This window comes from Vitis riparia, chromosome 13 (genome assembly GCF_004353265.1).
Source record: "Vitis riparia cultivar Riparia Gloire de Montpellier isolate 1030 chromosome 13, EGFV_Vit.rip_1.0, whole genome shotgun sequence".
NCBI lineage: Eukaryota > Viridiplantae > Streptophyta > Magnoliopsida > Vitales > Vitaceae > Vitis > Vitis riparia.
This window is the reverse complement of record NC_048443.1, coordinates 17470556-17496066: the sequence shown is the minus strand read 5'-3', so window position 1 is coordinate 17496066 and position 25511 is coordinate 17470556. Positions and strand designations below refer to the sequence as shown.

Below are 25511 nucleotides of genomic sequence, written 5' to 3'. Positions count from 1 at the left end.
ATTTCTGATTGTCATACGTGTATTTCTGGTTCTTTCGCCATAGAGAAATAAAAAATTATTCGAAAAAACAATTGCAAAATAAGTCCATAATTTTGAATTTAGAAAATGGATTTTTGTTAAAAAGAACATAAAACTAGATTTAAACTATTTTTCAATAACACGTTCCAAACAGGATATCAAGGCAAAGCTATTTATAGATTAAAAACTAGCGCTATAATAAATTTGAAATAAAAGTAGGCAATATGCGATTAGTGCGTGAGACTGAGAGAAGACAGGGTGAAAGCATGGAGAAGGGAGTAGAGAGATGGGCAGTGGATATATCAGAGTGGAACCCGACTTCTCATCAATTCTCTTTTGCTCTCTCTCTTCTTCCCCAACATCACCACTCCTCTATCACCAGGTCTCTTTTCTTTTCTTTATAGCCCCTGTTTGTGAGCTCAGAAAATTTAAAAGAAAACCAGCTACCCTCAATTCCATCTGTGTTAGGCACGGGTGAGTTGAGGGTTCTTTCCATCTTCCCCAAGTATGTCCATATTGAAATTTTCTATTCCTACACTTTCTCCGCAACCGAACAGGGCAATACCGAGACCAATTTCACGTGTACCATCTATGACTGCCCTTTTCATGGTTCTTCCAGCAGTTGTCATCATTGTTCACTAATGTTTTGTTTGGTTGCTGAGAATATGCTAGAAAAGAAAAAGATTATGAAGTTTGATTCTTAAATTTCTCGTTGTCTAGGACTGTAGGGGAAAGGGCACGCCATCCGGTAACCCTAAGCTACCTTTTTTGGCATGGTTGTGTTAAGTTCTTCATTATCTGGAAACAAAAACAATAAATTTAAATAAAAAAAATTAATTCTTTTCTTTTTGTCCATTTTCGTACCAACCAAACAAAGCATATGTGAATTCTCCATTTTCTTAAAATTTTCATTGGTTTTTCATTGTTAGATTTGTGAAAATGGAAGATCGGAAACGAGCACTTGTGAGCCGGTTGCTTCAGTATGCTCTAGTGCATCAAGTGTTGGGAATCCCATTCCACCAAATAATCATTAAGCGCACAATTGAAGGCAAACCCTATCTGGTATCACCAACTATAAGATGCTTGTTTTTATTCATTTATTCATCTCCTTAAAGGTGTAGCTTATTAGAGTTCATTTGTGTGGTCACAACAGTCTTTAAACTTGCCAACTGTAATAAAACATTCTCCTCAATTCCAATGAGTTGCCTAATCAAATTGATGTTAATGTTGATGGGAAAGTTCCACCTTTGGGAACTTGGTTAAGACAGAAAGAAAAATTCTTGGGAGAATTCTGCTGGGGTTGGGGATTATTTATGATAAACCAATAGGTTCCCTCCCATGTAGATATTAGTCACTTTAGGTCTAATGAGTTCTCATGGCTTAAAAATGCAGTCCACAGTTAGAGAGACTTTTCTACGCTGACATGGTTCCTTTGTTGGAAGAAAGCGGAAAAAGGTTTGGAGGGCAGCTCATTTATTCCTCTTCTGGACTATTTGGAAAGAGAGAAATAGAAAATCTTTTGAGAATGTGGAACTCTCAATCCAAAGGCCGAAATACTTGTTTTTGTGTGACTTGTTAACTTGGACCAAACTGTTTATAGGTGAAAGATTGATATCCATAATAGATTCCATTGATTGGTTGGGGTCAGTTTGAGGGAGGGAGTATCTTTTTGTCTTCTCCTCCTTTTTTTAGCGTTTTTTGGCTGCTACTGTATACAACGTGTGTACTTTGGTTTGCCCTTTTTGGCGTTTTTAATACATTTATCATTTACTGATCGAAAAAATGGCTTAAAAATGCATTTACATGGTTAAAAGGAGCCTCGTACATATATAGTTTTAGGAACTTCTTACTTTAACCGATGTGGGACATCACATATATACATGCATTTGCCTTCTTCCGAACTTGGATGAAGGTTTATATTTGACTTTTCTAGTTGCAAAGAATACATGTTGTATGGATTAGAAGTAGTTTTCAATGCTGTAGAGGCCATGAATAACTCAATGAGGCAGGAAAGACTGAAGTTATAAGACAAAAAAAAAAGGGTAAATTTTACTAGAGTAAATTCATATGCATATGGAAATGCGTGGATTATGGGTGTGTGTTTGTCTATGCTTGTCTATGTATCTGTTTGTGACTGTATCTTGTGCATCCTTATTGCTTTATTGTTAAGCATGAGGATTCTAATTGTATAGCACAACAGATAAAATAAATCTTCGTTTGTTCTTTATGAGCATTCTGTGTGTGAAAACCTATCTTGTCTTTTTTATTTTATAATGACAATCATGTTACATTTGATGCATTTTGACATTGTTGTTTTTCAGGAATATGATGAAGTTAACCTGGAATTTCCCAATTTTAATTTCAATACATCCCATCAAGGTGACTATGTGGCCATAGCTTCTGAACCACTATGCCTTGTAGGATTGGATATTGTTTCTCCTGTCATTCCAGGGAAAGAGACAATTCTAGTATTCGTCCAAAACTTCTCGCAGTATTTTTCTGCTTGGGAATGGGATTGTATAGTTAATGCTGGCACTAGTGATGAAATTTTGGTTGAGTTTTATAGGTAAGATTGTACTGTGTTTATATGGTTCTTCCTGGGAAAATACTTGCTCAATTTCAAAGATTGACTTAAAATATTTTATTGACGTTTTACACCCAATGTCAGGTTTTCTTAGTATAACCATGAAGTTCATACTTCTTTTACCTTTTTGTGGTAATATAAGTTTTGTAGATCTAAACATCTAGCAACTGATGTTTAGGATCCCTTTGGTTGCCAAGAAGATAGGCAGAAAAAAAGAAAAAATAAATTTTTTGTTTTGTTCTTTTTTCCCGAAACATATAGTGGAAATCAAATAAAGAATTGTAGCACCCCTGTCCTTCTCTTTAGGAGCATAATGTCAAGGACTTATGTGTTTCCCAAATAATCCATGTGGCAGGCTGGGTGTGACAATAAGCCCCCTGGTTTACTTGTGGAAGCACTTTTACTTGTTTTCTTCTAAGTTGTTGCTTAATACATACCAATTTAGCTTACTTATTACATAGCAATTTAGCTTGTATAATTCCATTACACTCATTGAATTTGACCCGTTTAACAAAAACAAAAACAACTTAATGAATATGATACATAAGACGTTAATTATGTACAATTTTTTGTTCGCCATCAAACTTTATATTTAGCTTCTATCTCCTGGTTCTCTACATTTAGTGCTTTGAAACCCTGGATCAATGCAGCAAGTTCTCCAGGAGCCTATTTTGAGTAGAGCTGCAAAAGGATTGACCCAGAAACCCACTAATCCAGCCTGTTCAATTGGTTCATCGTCAAGCTATTCATCTACCAAGGAGTTGGCCTGTCCAACTCATTATCAATTATGGTTCTTAAAATTGTCCTTATTATATGGCTGTTTGTGTTTGATGTTTTTATAACCCAGTACAGATGGTTGTGGTAAAACAACCAGAATGAAACTCAACCCCGGTTGGAACCCACCTAAATCTGATCCACTCATTTCCTCAGCATATTTTTTCTTGGCAAATGTATAGTCTGTAATGTAGTTTCCTTTCTATAGCTGAAGTATGAACAAAGTATGAAGCACTAACAATAACAAAATGTTCAACTGACTGAATCTTGTTCTACAGATATTGGTCTCTAAAAGAAGCATTTGTCAAAGCCATGGGGACTGGACTGGCATACAGGTTGGACAATGTGGAGTTCCGTCACACGAACTGGACCAACATATATGTAAACATGAACGGTGAGGACAAGAATGAGTGGAGATTTTGGCTTTCAGAGCTAGGAAAAGGACATTTGGTAATTTCTCATTTAAGTTTGTATATATGACCGTGGAGGAATGAGTATTTGTGTTGTGAAATTGCGTGTATCTTATGAGTGTAACAGTTTTACATGGAATAACACAGGTATCCATAGCAAGAGGTCACCCAAGGTTAGCTGCTGAGAGTTATAAGAGAACACTTAAACGGGTGGATTTTGGGGAAGAGGAATATCACTTAGGTCTTCATCTTCCAAATGCAAGTTTCAAGTTGCAAACTGTGGAACAACTCGTTTCAGTCCAGGGCAGAGCAGATTATGGTATTCCTACTGATAACAAAGTTCACAGGTTTGAAGCTGATGAAGTAGTCAATGGTGAGATTTGAACATTGTAATTTAAGAAAAGCATACTCAATCAGTTTATTATGTTTAATGAAAGTAAAGATTGAGGGTAGGAAGATGTTTAGAATCCTACTATAATACCAAGTATACTTTTTTGATACCTACCGAAAAGGTACCACCGATCAGGTCCACATGTGCAACATAGCTCTTGTTGCTTCGTACCTGAGTCCTATTCGCTTGTACCACACATGGGGTTCTATAAGTATGTATTTTTTTTAATACAACCACCTATTTATTCATCTATTCTTCTTTCATTACCTTATGCAAAAAGGCTTCTTTTCTCATAATACTAATTGCAAAAATTGTTATATTTATACTAGTAATTGAAATTTAGATGAATAACAATGTGGCAAATAAATTAATAGAATATAATATATTTTCTTTTTTTTCTTTTTTGTCTTAACCATAATTTGACTCAAATGCTTTTATGCAAACACTTTAAGGTATATCAAATTAAGAATGTATTTGACAGTAATTTTAAAAAATGTTTTGGACCTTTTTTATATTTGAATGATAAAAATTTTCAAGTATAAGAAATATTATAAACACTTCTTAACATGATTTCGTAACTCTAATAAGATTTCAAGAAAAAGAAGGGAAAAAAAAAAAGTTTAAAGATGAAGTCAAGATTCTGGTATAAATGATCACTAAAAAATATAAAAACTTCACTAAGACAATTCAGTGATTAATTTATAAACGTCTTTTATATAAGCACAAGGCCCAAAAAATTCATAAGTGACAAAAAGGTCCAAAGAGCAATCCAAGTTGAAAATTTTCAGACGGAATTTTAAAAACTTTTTTTATATGAAAAATAAAAATAAAAATAATAAATAAATAAAACCATGGTTCCTAAGATATTTAAAAAAATTAACAAATAAATAAATATAAACCAAGCAAAGGATTGGGTAAGTGAACTCTGATATACCTCAAAAGAGAGTTGGGCTGAAGTTGCAATTGTGAATGCAGTTTTCAAATACCAAAATGTTTTAAGAGTGTAGATTAGTGGTAGGGAGCAGGGGTGTGTCACATCCCCTGTTTCTAATCATTCAGCTGGTCTTCCAATCCAAAAGACACGAGGCTCCGGGAATACCCAAAAATTCTTTGATAATAATTATTCCACATATAATTCAGCATCGCCTTTTTATCCATGAAGATCTTAACATTTCATTCCGGCCAAAAAAACACAGGGTAATGAAGAAATAGATGGCCAACATATTCCCCACTCTTCCTCCATATGTCAAACATCTTTAAGGGATTAAAACATGCAAGGCCTAACTAGTTATAAGTATATTAGTCAATGCCATCCTAACGACCACCAACAATGTAAAAGACTTTTTGTTTTCCAGACAAATTTAACCAAAGGAAAGTTGTTTCAAGTTTGCATTCAAAGAGAGCAATTGCAACAACAATCCAGCATCCACCATCTTCCATCAGAACCTGTCTTCAGCCAAAGAAGAAGAACCGATTGCCTGCAAGACCTACCGAGTTAAAGCATATCATTAGTTAACACCTTCTTAAGAGCTACCAACCATGCAAAGGCTTTAATCAAAAGGAAAGTGGTCAAATTAGCAGTAGAGGAGAGTACTACTACTATGCAGCATCCAACATCTTTAATCACAACCTGTGTTAGGCCAAAGAACTTCTCCAGCTCGAGATCCTAACAAGAAGCAAAAAGAGAAATGGAGAGGTTGATTCCCCCACCAAAATGTCATCTTGAAAATGTGTTTTAGACCCCTTCCCAATACTGTATTTGATATGAAGAGAGAAGGGAGAAAGCTATGATCACAAGTACCAATCACGTATCTGATTATCCTTTTAACAACACTAAGATGCCCCTTTGGACTTGATTGGTATCAAACATAAGCCATTACACTAAACGCAAGATGTTAGGTAAAGAAGACTACCTATCATTAATGTATAAGAGGATAGATCTTTTTCCACCATTATTCCAAAAGAGAAACATATTAGAGTAGGGTGATCACCAAAATGGCCACAGGTTTCCCATCAGCTAGCTAAACAGAAAGAGGACCTAACCAAGCACAAGCACAGATTCCCCAACGCTTGTTTAAAAAGGGTCTTGTGAAAGTGGGTTTAAACTTGCCCAAATCTGCTCAAACCCCAAAAGAATATACTCAATTAGATTCAACAAGCTGGATGCCCCCAGGAGATACCCTCCTGGAAAAATTTCATATAACGTAATGTCAAGACGACTTCTCTCTGCCTCAAAGCTTCTTGTCAGTTTGAGTCTCTAAAAAAAGAGAAAATAGAACAGGGGAATAAAATCCTACCACCCACCTGTTGTGATCAACCTTGATTTTATTAACAATCAGTATTCTAGTGAATTTTTTGAATTCCCCCAGAATACAAATCAATTACTTCCAATAACATGCTAAGAAAACAAGCAGATAGCAGAAGCAATACAAACAATAAACTATAACCAAATAGACAGAAAGTACAACAGGAGCTAGAACAGTTACGGATCAATCTAATTAGTATGACCAACCCATGATTTTCTGAACAGACAGATTAAATGCAATGACCCAAACACAGAAAAATATAAAAAATAAATAAAAAATAAAATCAGTCACAGATACTAAGAAAGGAAGGAGACACCTGTTGATTACAATTATGCATTGAAAAATAATATCCACATGTGAAAAAAATACCTGCTTCATGATAATCTGAAAATCTAAAATTGTCTGTTCTAGTTCATGATGGTATGAGTACCAAGCACTGAAACTGGAGGACCATCAGTGCAAGAACCTGACAAGACATTCAAGGCATGCATCACTGAGGCAACCTGCAATGGCACAACAACATGATAAATAAAATTTCAAGATAAACATTTGAACCAACTTAGAAGAAGAATACAAAAGTAACAAAACTATTATCCATGGGGCAATATCAGATCCATCAAGCTCATATTATATATAGGGTTCAAAAATATCATTAGATAGAGAAATATATGATTGTGAGAAATTTTTAAGTAAACAAATGAGAGCAGTAATTGAACAATTGATGGAGAAGTGTGTTTTAATTCCAATTTTCAGTACTACACAAGGTAATGAATATTTTGGTTAAGGTACAAGAACCAATCACAGAATAGAAAAGTTAACATACCTTAACTCCCTGTCCAAGCCTTACATGGTAGATTTAAAATGGAATCAAAAAATGGAGATCAGGTCCAGTTCTCAGACAGCCTAGAAAGTCTCAATGCCAATATGTGCCCATCCACCAAGCAAGAGTAAATATAAACCTAAACATTCCCAATACCATGATAACAGTGTTGTTGTGCTAGATAAATTCTGCATAAAAGAGCCAACAATCTTCAATTGCTAGAAGCTATTGTCAGCACCCCTGAAGGATCCAGAACAAAGTTCCTTATACATGTAAAGCAGCTACAAAATCACACCAGAACCCAAAAGCGATAGATCTGTGTCCCTTTCAACAACTGTTAAAAACCATATCATAAAATAAAAATAAAAATAAAAAGATGAACCTCCTCAAGGCTATTTTCCAAAGAATATCAAGAAAATAGATATCAAAAGGAGAAATACACTCCTTTTAATGGTGTACAGTCTAGAATCAAGATACTTGATATGAATTTACTCCTGTTATAAAAACTAGAATCATCTTACTCATGCATCAGACCACACTGATCACCTGCATTGGAACTTGTTCAATCTAATTTTAATGTACAAATGCAACATTGGTGATATAGTTCACCAATCAACCAAGTGTATCTTATAACATGTTTATACATGTAAATGAAACACCTCATACATCAACATGCCACTTTCACTGACAAGCAGAAACCAGCAGTCCCATCAATAAAGCAACTTAAGAGATGAACAGAGTAAGAATTACAAGCAAGAAGCAGGATGAACATATATGGCTCTGAAAGAAAACTGTAGTGTTTTACAAGGAAAGAAATTATCCGGACCACTTAAGCAATAATGATTCCTAAATCGACTTCTTTAAAGAAGTATACAAAAAGAATTGCCATAATTACAAGTGCCAATTTGCCTGAGATAAAACTCAAAACAGCTGTTTTCCCTTGACAACAGCACTATCATTCTCATCTAAACAGTTGAATAATCCACAGGAATATACAGTGTACAGTCCTCACAGAATCATATTTAAATCTGAGAGGTCATCCATAGGTATTTCAAGGCCCATTGAATCATGGTCTTGTAAGCCATCCTCGTCAAAGTTCAACCAAGAACTGAGATCTTGAGGCCCACCCAGGTCACTGCCTACACCTAGTTCTTCTATCGAGTCTAATTCATGAATCTGCAAGCTCGGAAAGTCCATGGGTTCCTTGACTTCCTTAAATGAATCTTGGGGAACATTACCAGGAGACATCAACCCGACTTCTCTTTTTTTATTGCTATCATTGGTAATCAATTCATCGGAACCACTAAATGAAGGGTACAAAGGAGGTGTTGCTTCTGTATTCCTGCCAACAAATCCATTTCCTGAAGTCGATATCTGAGCAGTCTTCTGCTTGGGCTTTGTTTTTGTCTTGCGCTCACCTTTGAAGTTTCCAAGTGATGGACGGCCAGCTTTGGCAGCAGAATTTCTTGCTAGACCATCCTTGTCTCTCTCTCTCTCACTTCTTTTTCCCTTTGCTCCACCCAAAAGATTGTTGCCTAGAGTTGATGTGGCTCTCAAGGAGGCACTGCCACCAACATCATCAAGCAGCACTTCCTTCTTCTTTCCTCTGTTCAATATTGGGCCACTTTTGGCAAAATCTTGGTCAGATGAGTGGTTTAGTGTTTCATGTGTGTCTAATAATCCCCTTTCAATTTTATCATTATTATAATCATTCCGCCCAGCCCTGTTGGTAAAGGAGCCTGCAAAAGAAGAAAACTTATTACTTAAATACAGTTGAGCTGAAAACCACGAAACTGATTAAAGACGGTCCATAACACATATTGGAAGGTGTTTGGAGCAAAGGCGCTCATGATGAGGAAGCAAAAAAACAGATTCTACTGAACTTAATTTATAAAATGGCCCCTGACCAGACACCTGGCTTTTAGTGTCTACCAAAACTAGAAGTATTATACTGATAACTTTAACAAAAGCATATCGTACAAAGAGAAACTTCTTAAAAGCAAAAAAGAAAATTACTCCATGTCATAGCATCAAGTATTTAAATAAGCAGACCTGATGCCCTGGGCTCTGGTTGACACTTAAGACCTTCAGGATGAATTATAGATTCTGCATCATTGCTGCAAAGAGGTGCAGCCAAAATAACATCTCGAAGTGCAGGCTCACTAAAGCAACTTTTGCCTGTTTCTTCAAATTTCCTACATCTATCAAGAGTCCTCTTCATAAAAGCCAATGCAAGTTGCTTTGAGACCTTACTGACACCACTTTTTGACCCACTGCTTCCTCGAGTGGCCTGTAAAAATTATTTGAAGAGACATTTCAATGTTTAACCCTACTGCAAACAAGCTATTTTATATTTATTCAAATGAAGGCAATCAACTATTAGAATAGAACAGCTCAGAGATATACACATATTTTAGAACACCTCATTTCTGCATGGTGTCTGAATTAAATCGCACTCAAGTATGGTTATTAGAACAACAGAAGCACTAGACAGTCTTACATTTATGAAAGAATCACTGCCTCTGAACCACTTAAAAATAAAATAACAAATAGAATGTATATCTTAAACCTAACAGAAATAACAAATGAATAAATAAAGATATGCTCAAGTGGTTGAGACACATTCTGGCACAGAGTTCAGAAATGCTATGCCACACATGCATAGCTTGAAGACAAGAACAAAGATGAACACACCTTAAAAATCAGCATTGATGAAGCCATAAATTTCAGCTTCTTATCAATAAACACTTCCATGCATATGCTCAACCATATATATATATATTAAAAGAACCATCAACAAGCCCCAATATCATATGAATATGTAATGATCCAGTCACAAGGCAAAAGGCTCTAGTTTGTAGGAAAGAACAAATAATGGACACAGATGAAATACTAACCAACTGCTTTTTGTATGCCATCTCAACAAGTCTATTCAATGCAACCTGCTCAAGGGCACTGCAAATTGACCACATAATATTAAATAGAGCAAGGACATAAAAAATGTTTTCATAATTAATTTTCATAGTTCAAACTAATCTGAGAAATATTTTCAAACTATTGAATAATCCTACCGTTCTTCCACTTGCTTCCCCTCTTGAATAGCTTTAGATAATTTGTTTAAGTGCATCTTCTTCTTCCCAACCTATAGAAACAATACGATCCTCAGCAAATATATATATATATATATGTGTGTGTGTGTGTGTGTGTGTGTGTGTGTGTGTGTGTGTGTGTGTGTGGCGCGTGTGCGTGTGGTGTGTGGCGTGTGCGTGTGCGGTGTGTGCGTGTTTAAAAAGATAGAAAAGTAGAACAGAAAAAATCACTAAAAAAGGTTCAAATAAGTTGCAATAAACATTTTTCTTGAAGTACATGACTTTGACAAATGCACTTTCTTTCAGTTTCTGCTCAAATATAGTGAAATAATAAGTTTAGGAAAGTAGATGTGCTATAAAGAACAAGAATGTAATCCAACCTGTTGGTAAAGTTTCTTTTCAAGTTCCATAATTTCTTGATTAATTACTTCATCCTCTCCTTCTGCTAGATCAGGCTGTAACAAGGCAACCAGAAGTAAAAGGAGAAGAGAAAAAAATGAGAATCTTGAAAAGGACAAATTCTAGCCATAAAGTATGCCATTGTACAAAGAGATATTTTACCATGCAACCCACTTACAGATGCCTAATGATAAAAAGAAAGTATCCCTTACATGAATCTACTAGAGTAAAGATTTGGAAAATCCATAAGAAAAAAACAAGTAGGGGGGGGAACATTAGGAATCGACTTTAATGAAAAGACAAAATAATAATTTTGATAAACATCATTTCTTGTATAAGGTAAAAGTCATACCACAGTCTCTGGATTTAGGCCTATACTATGCAGCTCCAGCAATAGTTTGTCTTCCAGCGACATCTGCTCATATCGGAACTCAAAGGAAGAAATGCCAGAACCATTTGGCTGAACAGCTTGTGGAACATCCAGGCAGTCATGAAAAATATCAGAGAGAGACCCAACATCTGAATGCTTAGAAATATGAACTCCATGAAGAAGGTCATCACTACATGAAAGATTGAACACAGTTGGGGCCTTGTTAAAGGTGGTACTCCCATTACAAGAAAATTTCTCAGGGGAATATATATTCTGCAGTCGAAGACCCAAGACAGAATCATATTCAGATTCCATCTCATCCCTTCTTTGAGGGTCAATATCAACATTAAGGCAAGCGCCAGCAGAAGAGTCATCTCTAGAATATTGGACAGACATATTTCTTTGTCCACCATTTTCTTCTTCTTCAGTTTCATCTTCTATGATAAGAGCTGATAATACTCTTTGGTACAGTGGGGTAACTTTGTTAAACCTTCTTTCTGCATTCAATCTTCCATATATGGCAGCATCACCATCCTGGAATTGATCAACCAAATTCTCAGACCTAGCAGACTCCTTAGATCCAATTTGATTCATCGGGTTTTTCTCTCTCTCTCCAGAAGCATGGGTTTGAGACCGAGAACTTTCTTCATGTACTCGATCATTCTGAGAAAGCAAGACAATTTTAAAACTAGTACATGGACCCATAAGCCATATAGATTAATTGAATAATTTTTCAAAATTTTCACACAAAAAAATAGCGATGCATTTATTAACAAGTCCACATTCCAAATGATGGCTTCATGACTTCAAATGCTGTGGCAACAAAATTACCATTTTATTACCATCAGACATCCCACTGCTATTATAAATTGCATAAATCAAACTCAAAGTAGAGGTTTGCAGCAATTCTAATAATGAGCTACAGCATGCCAAAATTTCACCATATGAAATAGAGTGTTGGTTCAACACTAGTAAAGAGAGAAACAGGTGAAGACAGGAAAGGCATATGTTAAATTATTGAATAGAAGATACCAAGGCATTCTTGCCATTGCCAGACATCTGAGATAGGCTTTCATGGAGCTCCTCCATGTGTTGCAGCTGATCCAGTTTCAAATAGGAAAGTGGAAAGAATCAGTGAGCAGCCAATTAAAAATATAACTCATAATTATAATCATGAATTCTAGTAGCTACCTCTTGCTTCAAATAGGATGTGTCCTCCAAGTTGACAGAAGCGAAAAAAGGTTCCATTTTTTTCCAGAATGAACCAGAGCAGGCAAGATCTTCAAAAGCAAACAATACAGAAATCAACAATACACTCATGTGCCAGGGGAACAAAAATATCTTGTGCGGAAACACCATAAAAAGAAAAAAGACACATACAGTTAGCATCACCAGTGAATTTTGCAGCTGCTAGTAGTTCTTCACGATCATCATCTGAATCACCTGGAATATCATGAAGAAGAATATTAATGCATCGAAGAAATAGCCAATAGCACCTATATCTTCTAATTTGGAAAAACAGGAGCTACAAATTAGAAACAGGAAACTGAACCTTTAAATAACAAATATAAAGAATAAACTAAATGTAGAAAGATTTTCACCGAAACATTGGGAAAAAGTTAGATGTTTAACCAGCACCGAAACCTAAGGAATACTGAAGTTGACACTCTACTCTCAAAATGTATAAGAACTGTTAAGAATCATGGAATTGTTAAAATGCACACCCCAAATGCATGAAATGCAAATTTGAGGTTTTAAACGCACCTGTGAAATCTGGAGAACCACTATTTGGAGTTTGCCCTACACGTGTAAGCGCCTTTCGATCTGACTGTTTTTTAAGAGGAGGACGGCCTGACTTGCTGAAATGAACAAATAAACAATTATGTATATAAGAAAGGTAAATAATAAATGTTAAAAACATAAATTTGTTTCCAACGTCAGAGAAAAGCATTCAACACCTTCCATTCTTATCAGAACCAGGCCTTGCACTTCGAAGTGGTTTTGTTGTAGTTGGATTCTCAAACTTTTCCCTCATTGGTGATATGCTAGCCCTAGAAAATGCCGAGCCCCTTCCACTTCGTCCTTGTCTCCGCACACCATCTCCGATTTCTTCCCTAATTAGAATTTTGTTCTTCTTTGCAAGCAACACTGAAGGCCCAACATTCTGAATTCCATTTACAGATCTTTCCTCTGCTTCACAACTGCCCATTCCTTTTTCCTTTGATCTGTTTTCACCAGCACCAGATTCTTCACTTTCAGATAATCTGGCGGGAGAAGAAACATTTTCGAGTTTCATTTTACCATGTTGAGAGCCATTACCCACACCCCTGGCAAGAAGCGACCCACTGTTCCCAGTGGAAGCCATTCTAGCGCCAAAATCAGGAGTGCAGCCTTCGGATGATATTTGCACTTCATCATGGTTTGAGACAGGAGAGACAAGATTTGCTCTCCTAGTGCGAGAGATTTTTTGTGGTCTCTGACCTCCCCATTGAGCCATGGGGGGAGAGGATGATCCTGTGGGCATAGGACGCTTGCGATTATTAGTTGCACCTATTGAATGGATTTTGTTTACACCTGGAGACTGTTCCCAGCCTTCCAGTGCTCCAGATGTGCGAGGAAAATTAAGAGATGAATTTGCCGCCACAGGGCCAGTTCGTGGTCCCCTTGAAGCCTTTCCTTTTATTATTGGGCTAGGAGTGACTACATTATTGTCCTCGCGGATATTTAACCTAGATAATTGTGATGGTGTTGCACATCAGAAATTAAAATTAAGAACAAATTATAATGTCAAACAAAAAACACTGTAGAGGAAGCCTGATTTTAGTGAGATAAATTTAAAGGAGTGAAAACATACTTATTGCTTCCTTTTGCTACAAGCCTTTCCTTATTCAATCCAGCTGTGTGATCCCTTGAGAGAGAGGCCTTTTCCAGTTCAGTCTTCTGTGTCACACGGGCATTTGAACTGGCAGACAAGGATGTACCATCTAACTTGTTAGCACCACTACTACCATTAGAAGATCCTGATCTGTGAGAGGCATTTAGCAACATTAAGAATAAAATTTGATTCTTATATAAATCAATAAATGTAGGTAATAAAGCTATATATTGATGGAGGACTAGAATCTCACATCAAAGCAAAACAACAAAACCGAAAAAGGGTTGATTTGCAAGTAACCTCATCCAAAAGGTATTGAAGTAGAAACTTCATTTTCGTTATGAATGAGGGCACATGGAACAGAATTTCTCAAACAATCTAGGAGTTTTGCAGGGAACAGATGAAAAAAAATTGGAAAAAACAAGAGTAAACCTCTAGTATTCCCATTATCAGAAGCAGTAATAGTATAAAATAGCAAGTTCATAAAAATGTACTGCACGATTGACAAAAGTATAAAACTGTAATAGCATTACAATGAATTTCAAAGATAGAACAAGATTTCAATGCCAGGATACAACAAGATTACATCACTAGCAATAGCTATTTTCTAACATCAGTAGATATAAAAAATATCGGCTAAAGAACTGATGGGATTGAAATTTGTTGTTCACTTGGTTGGATTTGGGAAAATCGAATTACATCTGAAAATTTCAAAGGGAATCTTCCAAATACCCATTCCTCTCATTTCTTTCTCCTTTTCTTAAATTTAAAAATATTTATCATATCTCAAAATAATGGGGTTATTCAAATAAATTTAGTGTCTAATGTCCAACTCCCACATTCTTCAAAATTTGAAGACTTTGGAAGTGAGATCTCAAGCCATCAGGAACCATTTTAGGACAAATTTAGTATTCTGTAAACTTTCCTCCCTTAAAATCAGTGCAATTCTCCAAGGCTTAGAACCCAAGCTAGTCTTATTTTATTAACATTATTATTTTTATTGTTTGAAAAATATCCAAGGGCTTTTATTCCACCCAGAGGGTAAAGATGTACAAATCCAAAAACAGAGATTCTTGGAAACAAAAACGTGACTGAGAAATCTTCATCAGTTACTATAAGACACTAAGAAAATAAAACTAAAGATTGGCAAAGTAAATGGGAAAATACGATGATACTAAATGCAAGAATATGTAAAACAGATTAACACTGTTTGCCTTTCACCAAATAAATTTCAATGTATAAAACCTACGTTGCCCAAAGACTGAAAGTTTTCGTCTGCTCAATACGGAAAAATTCGCCAGTTGAACAATGCATAAATTGTTCTTGGACAAAAAGAAAAAGAAAAAGATAAATAAAATAAAACTTCTAGATTCACAATTTAGCCGCCCCTAGCATGCTCAGGAAACAAATTTATGCTTCCAGAAAATGTACGCATTTCAAACTTAGCAAGATGGAAAGGAACCAAAAAAGAGGCAGCAAGTTCAAAAATGAAATGTTAAAATTCTAAATACCTCTTTAAATCTAGATTTCTATTTAAGGGAAACTTATTAATATTCACAATACTGATATATATATATATATATATGCATTTTGATAGACAAGTCACAAGTAGGATCAATCAATGTTATCAAACCCAAGAGTTTTTTTTTTTATAGATAAACGCACAAGGATATATTAGATAAAGGGTGCTTGAAAGGCGACCCAGAGCATACAGAGAGTATACAAGCGTCACCTAAAAACAGGAAACAAAAGGGACAAGCACTCACCGGCCCTCAACAAGAACCCAACCAGTCCACAAAGTTAAGGGGCCTACAACTATAGAAGATTTAGCCTAGGAAAAGAGATTACAACTATATAATGATATTAATTATAAAATTGGCTTTGCATAACCCAACTCTTGGGTTTGATATTAATTATAAAATTGGCTTTGCATAACCCAACTCTTATGGATTGGACAGTTGCTGGTACCTTATCAACTCAATATGACCCAATTAATATAATGTTTGGCAAGAATCATGTGCATGTAAAGATGTAGCCCAACAATGGGCTTGGGAAAATGCTGCTGCCACAAGGAGTTTTTGAATAGCATAACAGGAACAAGTTTCATAATAGGTGTAACTAGATCAAAGCTCAATTTATGTACATGTCTGCTGCAAACACAGATGCAGATGGATAGTGTATGTATTTGTGTGTGCATATAAGATATCAACATTGGAGTGATGCCACATGATTTTAATAATGAACTCATTTTTTAATTAAAACGTGTTGACCAATTGAGGTGTTCATATATAAGCAGTGGAAAAGGAATATTTGAATCCAATTGTTCTATTTATCTGATCAATAAAAGTCAATATCACAGTATTGCAAGTGGAGGATTCCAAGCAATGTTCTTTAAGCTTTTCCCCTTTTAGGGTGATCTGGGTCTTCTTAGAAGGGTAAAGAGCTTGGTTGGCATGATGGCTATGCAGGCAAGAGATGCAAGAACCTATGGAGGTTGGCTCCTTTATGCTTATTTTAGTGCATATGAAAAAATAGAAATAGCACTTCTGAAGGTCTTGAGCATTCAGACATGGCCCTTTTTTGATAAGTAAGAGATTGTATTAATAAAAGCGCAAAAAGTGCACAAGAGTATACAGGTTGTATACAAGTAAACCAAGCAAAAAACAGAAAAGAGGGTACAAAAAAATATTCTCCCCCCCTCACCCAATACCCAACCACTCTATGAAATCAATCAAATGCATATAGCCACCACCTATATACACCCTAACCCACATAGAGAAATTGTTTAGGAATTAACTTTTTAGCCTTTGATCAGACAATTCATCACTATCAAAGTATCTCCTGTTTCTGTCCTTCCAAATTGTCCAGAAAATGCAAGAAGGAACAGCTCTCCAAGCCTTAATACATCTTTTCTCTATAAAAGACTCACGCCACCCTAGGAGGGTTTCCCTAACTGACTCAGAGATAACCCACAGTACACCAAAAATGAAGAACACCAACTGCTATCATAATCTTGCCTTGTCACAATGAAGAAGGAAATGATCTACGGACTCTAACTCCTCTCTGCGCAAAGCACACCAATTGGCGAAAATCCACCCTCTTAAAGATCACTTCCTCAAAACCTTTTTCCTTTGGACGAGGGGATATGTTAGGGGAAACCTGCTATCATTTCAAAATTTCAACAACTATTTGGGCTTGGGTGCACTTAGTTATGCCCCATTTTGATAGGGACTTCTCTATAAGATTTCGACTTGCCTATCAAAAATTAAAGTCAATATGTAATGTTCAGGATAAAATCCACATCAAGTACAATTAGGTTGCTCTAAATAGATTTAGATCAATACAAACTGTGTTGATGAATACACCATCCTAACAGCTAAACTATAAAAGGGTGAAAGCCAATAATAGAGATGGGATCTGTGCCCCACAAATAGCCTCATCTGTATACATCTAGATATACACGCATTATATATATATAGGGAAAATAGAGATTCTCTCTCCTTTGTGTTTTGCATGTCTCTCAAACAAACCTCCCATCAAGTTTTTCATTTTTTTTTTTTTTTTTCTGATAGGTCTATCCCATAAAGTGTCCTAATCTCTTTATAACTCTATCCTATCCTTTTAAACCATTTCTCAAATCTTTTTTCTTTTCAACTTTTGTTGAGTTGCACAAGCAACACATGTGCCATACGTCAAGTATGCATAAAGCAAAGAGGGAGTGTGGTCTTTTTACACTATTTTAAAATATTTAAATTACCTTCATAATATTGAAAATAAGACAACTACCTAAGATTCCCCATCAAATCAACCATCCCTACAACTCTAACAATCTCTCCAATCTAATACTCCTACTTCACTTCTTACTTTTCACATTTTGAGGCATTATAGTGTTGTTGGGGATGCACAGACAATGCATGTGCCACAACCTCCAGCTTTTGCATGTGCTTGTGTATGGAGAGAGAGAGAGAGAGTACTGCCATTTGATAATATTATATCAACAGGATGTTGAAATTTGAGTTGCATATACATGATTTCTTTTTTTAAGAATGTCATATTATTTATCTAAAATAATTAATTTCAAGAGCTATTAGAAGTCATTTATTTCAAGACCTTGCATACTTAATTTGGTTCTTAAGAAAAGTTTATTTCAGGAAGAATGGTTCAGTGTGAGGGTTATTTCTTTTCTTCTTTAATTTTCTTACTTCATTCATCACAATACACACACAAAATTTTTTTTTTTTTTTTATCAATAAATACACACACAAAAATTATTAAATGCGGTAGAAATACAATAAGCTTGCATCACAATGGCCAATAGCGAAATGGCAGTCCCTACCAAGGCCATCTACAGAATGTGGTAGATTGTCTACATAAGACTTCTGGAGCCTATTTGCCTATCAAAAAAAAAAAAACTTATAAAAAATTGAGCAAGCAGAACACAGTAATCAAAATTTAACAATTTTCTGCCAAACTTTACCATGTTTCCTCATTTTATCCTCCAATTTCTTATTGTTGTCTGTTGGATTTACTCTCACAATTCATTTCTGAAATTGTTACATCCATAGAAGACCCCTTCTAAACTTAGAATCATCATCACTCATCAGTTCGTGGGTTTGTCCCTATTAGTTCCCCATCTCTGACTTTGATTCAATATGTCAAAATGACCTGATTTTTGAGACAAGTGGGGCAAAAAAGTAGAATTCCAGAAGTAAATTGAAATCTTAATATTAAAGCAAACAATAAACAATTATTTTTAATTAATGAATCAATTCTAACAGTATGGAGAAAAAAATCTCTTTAACCAATAAAGTAGAGCAAGAAAAGCATGGCATCCGAATATAACCACCCATATTAGCACTAAACATATGTATGTATTTATACAAATCTATAGCAGCGAGCATTCATGTATATGAGTGAGCTTGTGGAGGAGAGAGGTCTTGGTATTAAAGGAGTAGAAACATTAACTCAAATCCTCTTCAAAAATATAGATTCACTTAGGAAAAGGGACATTTACCTACTTTCTAATAGATTAACAAATTATTTTTTTGGCTGAACTTCTGAATGCCTCCAAGAAAATTGTATCAATATTCTTGGAAATAAATCTATGCTGCTTGAGAATTTTTTATAGGAACGCTCCTTGATAATTACTATCAAATTAGATTCCAAATCAAGAAAAAAGAGCCTTAAACCACTAAAACAGGATCATGACACCACAAAAATGATCTGATAAAAAGTTACCTGATACCCTGAGCATCACCAGCTAGCAGACCGGTTTCATTGTTAAGCTTATGATGCATCGCTCGTTTTAACTCTCCATCGCTATCCATGGGTCTGGTAAAAACAGCACCTACTGATCGTTTCCTTTTCATTTTTTTGTCCCAACCCTCACCTCCAGCAGGCAGTCTGCGAATCTTTTCTTCAACCAGATCAGATCCCACACCACCATCCTTAAGCATATCTCTGTCTTTTGCCATTACCATAGTCTGCCTTGGGGGACCACTACTTCGGCCTTCTGGCTGAAAAGTTTTCATGAAAATTAACTAACAATTTGCAATAAATGAAACACTAGTGACTGAAACCTAGAAAGTAGTGAATACAATTGGCTGTCCCATCAAAATTAAACAAACTCATTCTGTTTTATAAGCAAATTTATTTAATTTTTTTTATAGGAACAGACAAGATATGCCAAGAGAGTATAACTACATGCGAAGTGTATGAGTTTCACCAGCAAAAGATTCATGAAATCAAGAAGAAAGCAATTCTCCTTCTGAAAAAAAAAAAACAAAAAAACCAAAAAGGGAAGAAGAAAGCAATTCTCCCAGCATTAGACTCAACTTTCCAAATAAATAATGACCATAAAAAGACTTTAAAACTGTTGTGTTGTGTTTTTTCATATAACCAAACAATACAATAGGTAACATTCCCATACAATACAGTGAGGAACCATCTCCCATATTTTACATAAAAATGGAAATAAGTCTTTTTTTTTTTCTATAAATAAGCAAAAGAATTGTATTACGAGGAGGCACTAACATAGCGATCCAAAGATGTACAGTATAGAGGCACTCACCCCTTTACAACTAAACCCAAAACAACAAAGAAACAAAAAACCTTCTCCCTCACCAAGAACCCACCCAATCTATAAAATCTATTAAGGTCAAAGGACCACCTTTCATCAACAATTTGGTCTCCAACCACAGTAAACACACAAAAGAAGCTTTCAGCCTTTGGATGGACAGCACACTATCTTCAAAGGCAATTTTATTCCTTGCCTTTCAAACGGACCAAAACAAACATAACAGACCCACTTACCACACAGCCTTACACTTTTTACCCACAAAGGAACCCCTCCACCCTTAGAGGGTTTCCTTTACAGAAGAGGGAAACACCCAAGTCACTCCAAACAATGAAAAGAGTCATCCACACTTCCTTTGTCTTTTCACAATGGAGAAGGAGGTGATCAATAGACTCCTCAAACTTTTGGCAAAGAAAGCATCAATTAGCCAAAGCCCAACCCCTCTTTTGCAACCAGTCCAAGGTTAGAACTTTTCCCCACAAAGCCTCCCAAGCAAAGAAACTTAATTTAGGTTGCACACTAGAGTTTCAAATAATCTTCGAAGGGAAAGAAACTTGAGAATCTGACTGCAAGGCTCTATACAAGGACTTTACCGAGAACAAGCAATCCTTCGAGTCCATCCAGCTCACCCTATCCTCCTCACCCACATTTACCTTCTTCCCACCCAAACAACAAAACAACCTTTCCACCTCTTCCATCTCCCAATCATTGAAAGGCCTAGTGAAGCAAGGGCTCCGACTTCCCCCATTTCCCCAAAAGCTGTCCAAACTTCATTCATTCAAGCCTCTTAGAAGTTGCTAGGGCAAAATAAAGAGGGAAAAGACTCACACAAAGGAGTAGTTTCGCACCACTTATCCTTCCAAAAGCTCACCTTCCTTCCATCACCCACCACAAAGTCAAATCTAGGGGTCACAAGGTGCCCCAACTTTCTAATTGCTTTCCACAACCCAACTCATAAGCCTACCTAGCCTCACAAGAGCCCCACCCACCTCTTTCCCCCCCATATTTCCCTCTAATCACTTGGTTCCAAAGGGCTTTTCTTTCATTTGCAAAGCACCAACTCCATTTGCCAAGGAGAGCCCTAATGAGTGTCGCAAGACTCTTAACCCCCAACCATCCTTTCTTTTTATCTAAACAAACGACCATCCACCTTACTAAGTGAGGTTTTTGCTCAAGAGCTCCACCACCCCATAGAAAATCCCTTTGAATATGCTCCAATCTCATTCTAACCGCCCTAGGCAACTGGAGAATAGACATGAAATAGATCGGCAGGCTAGACAAAGTACTATGAATCAAGGTGGAACTCCCCCCCTTTTAGAAATATATTGTCGTTTCCACATACCCAATCTCTTGCGGAGTCTCTCTTCAATTCCATCCCAAGCAGCTACAGATTTAAAAGGAGCACCCAATGGCATTCCTAAGTGAGTGGATGACAATCTTCCCACCTTACAACCAAGCTCTTTAGCCAACTCTTCCACATTCTCTACCCTACCTACCGAAATCAACTCACTTGTATCCAAATTCCCTCTTAACCCCAAAATTGCCTCAAACCACATTAACAGTCGGCACAAACACGTCATTTGCTCCTCCCTTGCCTCACAAAAAATCAATGTGTCATCAACAAACAGCAAGTGAGAGACCTGGACCCCTTCACCCCCTCTTCCCCGAACCGAGCAAGGCGATAAGAAGCCTCTAGAAACTGCTCTCTTCAACAAACAGTTGAGTACCATCATCGCTATTACGAACAAATAAGGCGAAAGGGGTCTCCTTGCCTTAAACCCCTTGAGCTCTAAAAAAATCTAGTAGGGGTTCCATTAACCAAAACAAAAAACCTAGTAGTGGATAAACACCACTTAATCCAGCAACACCACTTTTCCCCCCGAACCCCATCTTCTCCAAAACCGCCAAAAGAAAAGACCACTCCACATGATCATAGGTTTTCTCAATGTTCAATTTGCAAAGAATCGCCCCTCTATTGCTTTTCAAAATCAAGCCTATTGCTTCATCAGCAATAAGCACTACATCCATAATTTGCCGCCCCTCCACAAACACATTTTGTGACGTTGAGATCACCTTAGCTAACACCCCCGTCAACCTATTAGCCAGCACCTTGGTTAGCCACTTGTACAGCCCTCCCACCAAGCTAATTGGCCTAAAATCCTTCAAGCCCTCAACCCCCCCTTTCTTTGGGATCAACACTAGAAAGGTTGCACTCAGACTTCGCACAAAGCAACCGGAATCATGGAACTCTCTAAAGAAGTTCATCACCTCCACCTTCACAAAGTCCCATGAACACTGCCAGAAAGCCATTGGGAAACCATCAGGGCCTAGCGTTTTCTCCCCGCAAAACCCTGACAACACACCAAAGATCTCCTCCTCCGTAAAAGGCTTCTCCAACCCTTCTATGTTTGGCTTCCATCCTCCAAGATCTAACAACAGACCCTAGAAAGCTCTGCTCACTTCCTCTTTAATTTCACTGTCCTCAGTAAACCACCTCCCATTGACTTTAACTCTAGCCAACCAATTCCTCCTCCTATGAGCATTAGCCATCTGATAAAAGAACCTTGTATTTCTATCCCATTCCTTAAGCCAAATTTCTCTAGACTTTTGCCTCCAAGACGCCTCCTCTAATAGGACCCACTTCTTATAAGTCTTTTTTGCCTCCTTTCTAGCTTCCTCCTCTTCCAGAGACAGCGAGCAAGCACTCTCCTCCTCATCCCAAAAATCCACCAGATTCAAAGCAAGTTGCTTCTGGGTTTCAACCTTACCAAATACCTCTTTGTTCCAACTTCTCAGAATCAGTTTCAAGGCCTTCAACTTTTCAGCCAGAATGAAGCTAGCCGACCCACTAACCTGAATCCCCTCCCACCACTAAGTCTATTAGTTTTCTTTAGTTTTTTTTTTTTTTTTTTGATAGGTAAAAAGAGTGATTAAATTAAAAGCGTATACGAAGAGTGATAGTTTTCTTTAGTATTTTAAAAAAACTATTTTTCATTTTCTTTTAGTAGTTGAAAAAGCTATATTACTTTTTTCCTTTTAACAACTCTATCATAATCCTAGAATGCCCACTTTACAAGTTCCAAGAACAAATAACATAACTTTTCCCTGCTGTTGCTATGATGATATCTCCATGTTAAAAGTATACTTGTGATCAAATTGCTATATGAGATAAGGCCATGAGACATCCAAACCTCACCCGCCAACTACATCCCAAAATAAAAAACAAAAAATACAACTGCAAATTAAATTCAGGAAAATTCACTTTCAGATTCCTGATCCCAAAATTGAAGAAGTTTCTTTTTTTTCTAATACACAAAAATAATCAAAAAATAAAATACAATCACATCAACCAGATGCCATAGCATGGAAAAACACCCAAAAGGATGCAAAAGGTAGGGGTTGTAATGCCAGATGTAAATAAAGGTTTCAAAATAAATCCTAAGAAGGTTTCAAATACAAACCCGTATATCTGCCATCGATGTGCGAACCCGCTTATTCATAACAACATTCTTTGTCCTGTCCTCCAGTCTTTGAGATACAAGGTCTGGAGAGCTTCGATGAATCTGAGTTCCCATTTTCAATGAGCTCAACCCAACTGATTTTTCATTTGGTAATAGATCATTACGCTGTTGCTTCCTTAAGTTTAGGGCATCACAATATTTGTTCAATTTGTCTATGGATTCATCCAGCCTTTTTATTCTACTCCTGGTGAAAAGACATTGCAACATCAACAAACAAAAGGTATACAAAAGACAACCAATCATAATTAACTATACCCTAGCCCTAGGTTTGCATTTTTTTAATCAAAGTTCCATTCTATTTACCCTAAGATTTATAACCCAAAAAAGATTAAAAATCCATTCCAAGCATCCCGGGACATGATCAGAAAAAAGGCTAACCTTGAATTAGAAGTAATAGTTTTAATTATCTGATCTGAAGACAATGAATGACCAGAACCAGATAAAAACATGCATCATGAAGGAAAAGAGGACAACACTTTCTACCAAATAACAAAAATCACCAATAAACATTTCTACAAGATTAAATTACCTGGCCTTGTTAATGGTGTCTACCACACTTGCCTTGAAACGTTTTAGTTCTTCAGTAGCCACAGGAGGGGGAGGCTTTGAGTGAGCAGCTCCAAAGGAATTGTCTTCCCCAGTGCTTCCAAAAGGAATCCCCAGAACTCTCCTTATTTCAACTAACCTAGAGCACTTCTGATCCCGCAGTGTAATTTGCTCCAACATCAGACATTGTGACAATGGAGGCAGATCCCCCATTGCTGATGTAGCATTCCCACGGGATATACCAGTTCCAGAACTAAATAAACGGCTCTCCCCACCCTCTCTGAAGCTTCCAGACCTATCCAAACAGGCATTTTGATAGTTCCCCTCTGTCCATTTGGATAACTCCCAGAAAAACCAGCTTCCTCAGGAGTGCCTGAAGACAACTCAAATCTCATATTTCCAGCCATTACTCAAAAATAATTGTGGTAGTTCATCCTTCCCAAACAACTTGTGTCAACATCTCAAGCAATTGCTTTTGAAGCTGGGCCTGTCATAAGTATTCAAGAATATTAATAACATTGAAGTAAAGCCCACTAACAAGCATCCTGACGAATCAGTAAAACCCACGATTCAGTCCAATTCTGTGCAATTCAAAATGTTGCTTTCACTTATGGAAATTTATTTGTGCATATGCATTGTGGAATTGAAATTCAAACCTACACGAATCAGTACATGAAACAACCAGACTATACTGTTTTAATTATGGGCCTCAAATCCCAATCCTTGGCCCCAATTCCATGCAACCAAACACAATATTCAATCATTGGTTCTTTAAACTCTTTTATTCAACTCAATGCCTCAGCTCATTCTAGTTAAACAGTAATAACTATAATAAAGTCTTCGAAATTGAGATAAAACAGTAGCACAGAGTTGACCACTAGAACAAGCAAAAACCAACCCTACGTTTGGCGGCTACGCAAAATAAGAAATATTTCAAATATATATGTTCTAGAAACAATTCCCTTTTCCTTTCCCACACTTTCGCAGCAACCAAACGAAGCTCAAGACCAAACCCAATCGCCAAAACTACCAATACCAGCAAAATCAATTAACAAAACACCAAAAACGAAAACTCTAAAACAGTGGTCAACCGCAAGAAACCCTGAACGCCAAACGTTTTCCGAGAATTCAGAAACCCTAGTCGGGCCACAAAAAAAAAAAAAATCTAGGGTTTTTTCTGAAAAACACCTACAATTGGATCAATAGCGATAGCAAAATTAGGTCAGCAGAGTAGAAGAGAATCGAGACGAACCCACATTGACCGATCGGAAGAGATCGAATTGTAGAGAGAGAAAGTGTTTGTAGAGAGAGAAAGTAGGAGTGAGGACGATG

General features: G+C 36.6%; 2 protein-coding genes across 2 annotated transcripts; one reads left to right on the top strand and one right to left on the bottom strand.

The window, feature by feature from the left end:
• Positions 1 to 242: 242 nt before the first annotated feature.
• Positions 243 to 4425, top strand: LOC117927692 (L-aminoadipate-semialdehyde dehydrogenase-phosphopantetheinyl transferase-like). The gene is made up of 5 exons (XM_034847345.1): positions 243 to 400; positions 948 to 1080; positions 2340 to 2584; positions 3655 to 3826; positions 3934 to 4425. The coding sequence occupies exons 1-5, from the start codon at positions 243 to 245 to the stop codon at positions 4168 to 4170; spliced, it is 945 nt and encodes a 314-aa protein (XP_034703236.1). The 3' UTR covers positions 4171 to 4425.
• Positions 4426 to 8049: 3624 nt separating this feature from the next.
• On the bottom strand, positions 8050 to 24498 carry LOC117928695. The gene is made up of 15 exons (XM_034848675.1): positions 24163 to 24498; positions 23574 to 23817; positions 19275 to 19552; positions 14016 to 14186; positions 13120 to 13890; positions 12926 to 13020; positions 12542 to 12604; positions 12353 to 12441; positions 12194 to 12259; positions 11144 to 11824; positions 10773 to 10847; positions 10375 to 10445; positions 10201 to 10258; positions 9356 to 9593; positions 8050 to 9042 (listed from the first exon to the last, which is right to left on the bottom strand). Exons 1-15 carry the CDS (start codon positions 24390 to 24392, stop codon positions 8312 to 8314), a joined length of 3861 nt encoding a protein of 1286 aa, XP_034704566.1. The 5' UTR covers positions 24393 to 24498; the 3' UTR covers positions 8050 to 8311.
• Between the last annotated feature and the right edge of the window lie 1013 nt (positions 24499 to 25511).

What these genes read in the sequence shown, in the direction of transcription:
- LOC117927692 (XM_034847345.1), top strand. Translation starts at nt 243, where the DNA reads ATGCGATTAGTGCGTGAGACTGAGAGAAGACAGGGTGAAAGCATGGAG. An exon ending in ATTTTGGTTGAGTTTTATAG is followed by an intron (nt 2,585 to 3,654) that starts GTAAGATTGTAC and finishes CTTGTTCTACAG; the next exon opens with ATATTGGTCTCTAAAAGAAG. An exon ending in AGCTAGGAAAAGGACATTTG is followed by an intron (nt 3,827 to 3,933) that starts GTAATTTCTCAT and finishes GGAATAACACAG; the next exon opens with GTATCCATAGCAAGAGGTCA.
- LOC117928695 (XM_034848675.1), bottom strand. Translation starts at nt 24,392, where the DNA reads ATGGGGGATCTGCCTCCATTGTCACAATGTCTGATGTTGGAGCAAATT. An exon ending in ATTCACTGGTGATGCTAACT is followed by an intron (nt 12,442 to 12,541) that starts GTATGTGTCTTT and finishes TTGCTTTTGAAG; the next exon opens with ATCTTGCCTGCTCTGGTTCA. An exon ending in GCCTAAATCCAGAGACTGTG is followed by an intron (nt 10,848 to 11,143) that starts GTATGACTTTTA and finishes GCCTTGTTACAG; the next exon opens with CCTGATCTAGCAGAAGGAGA.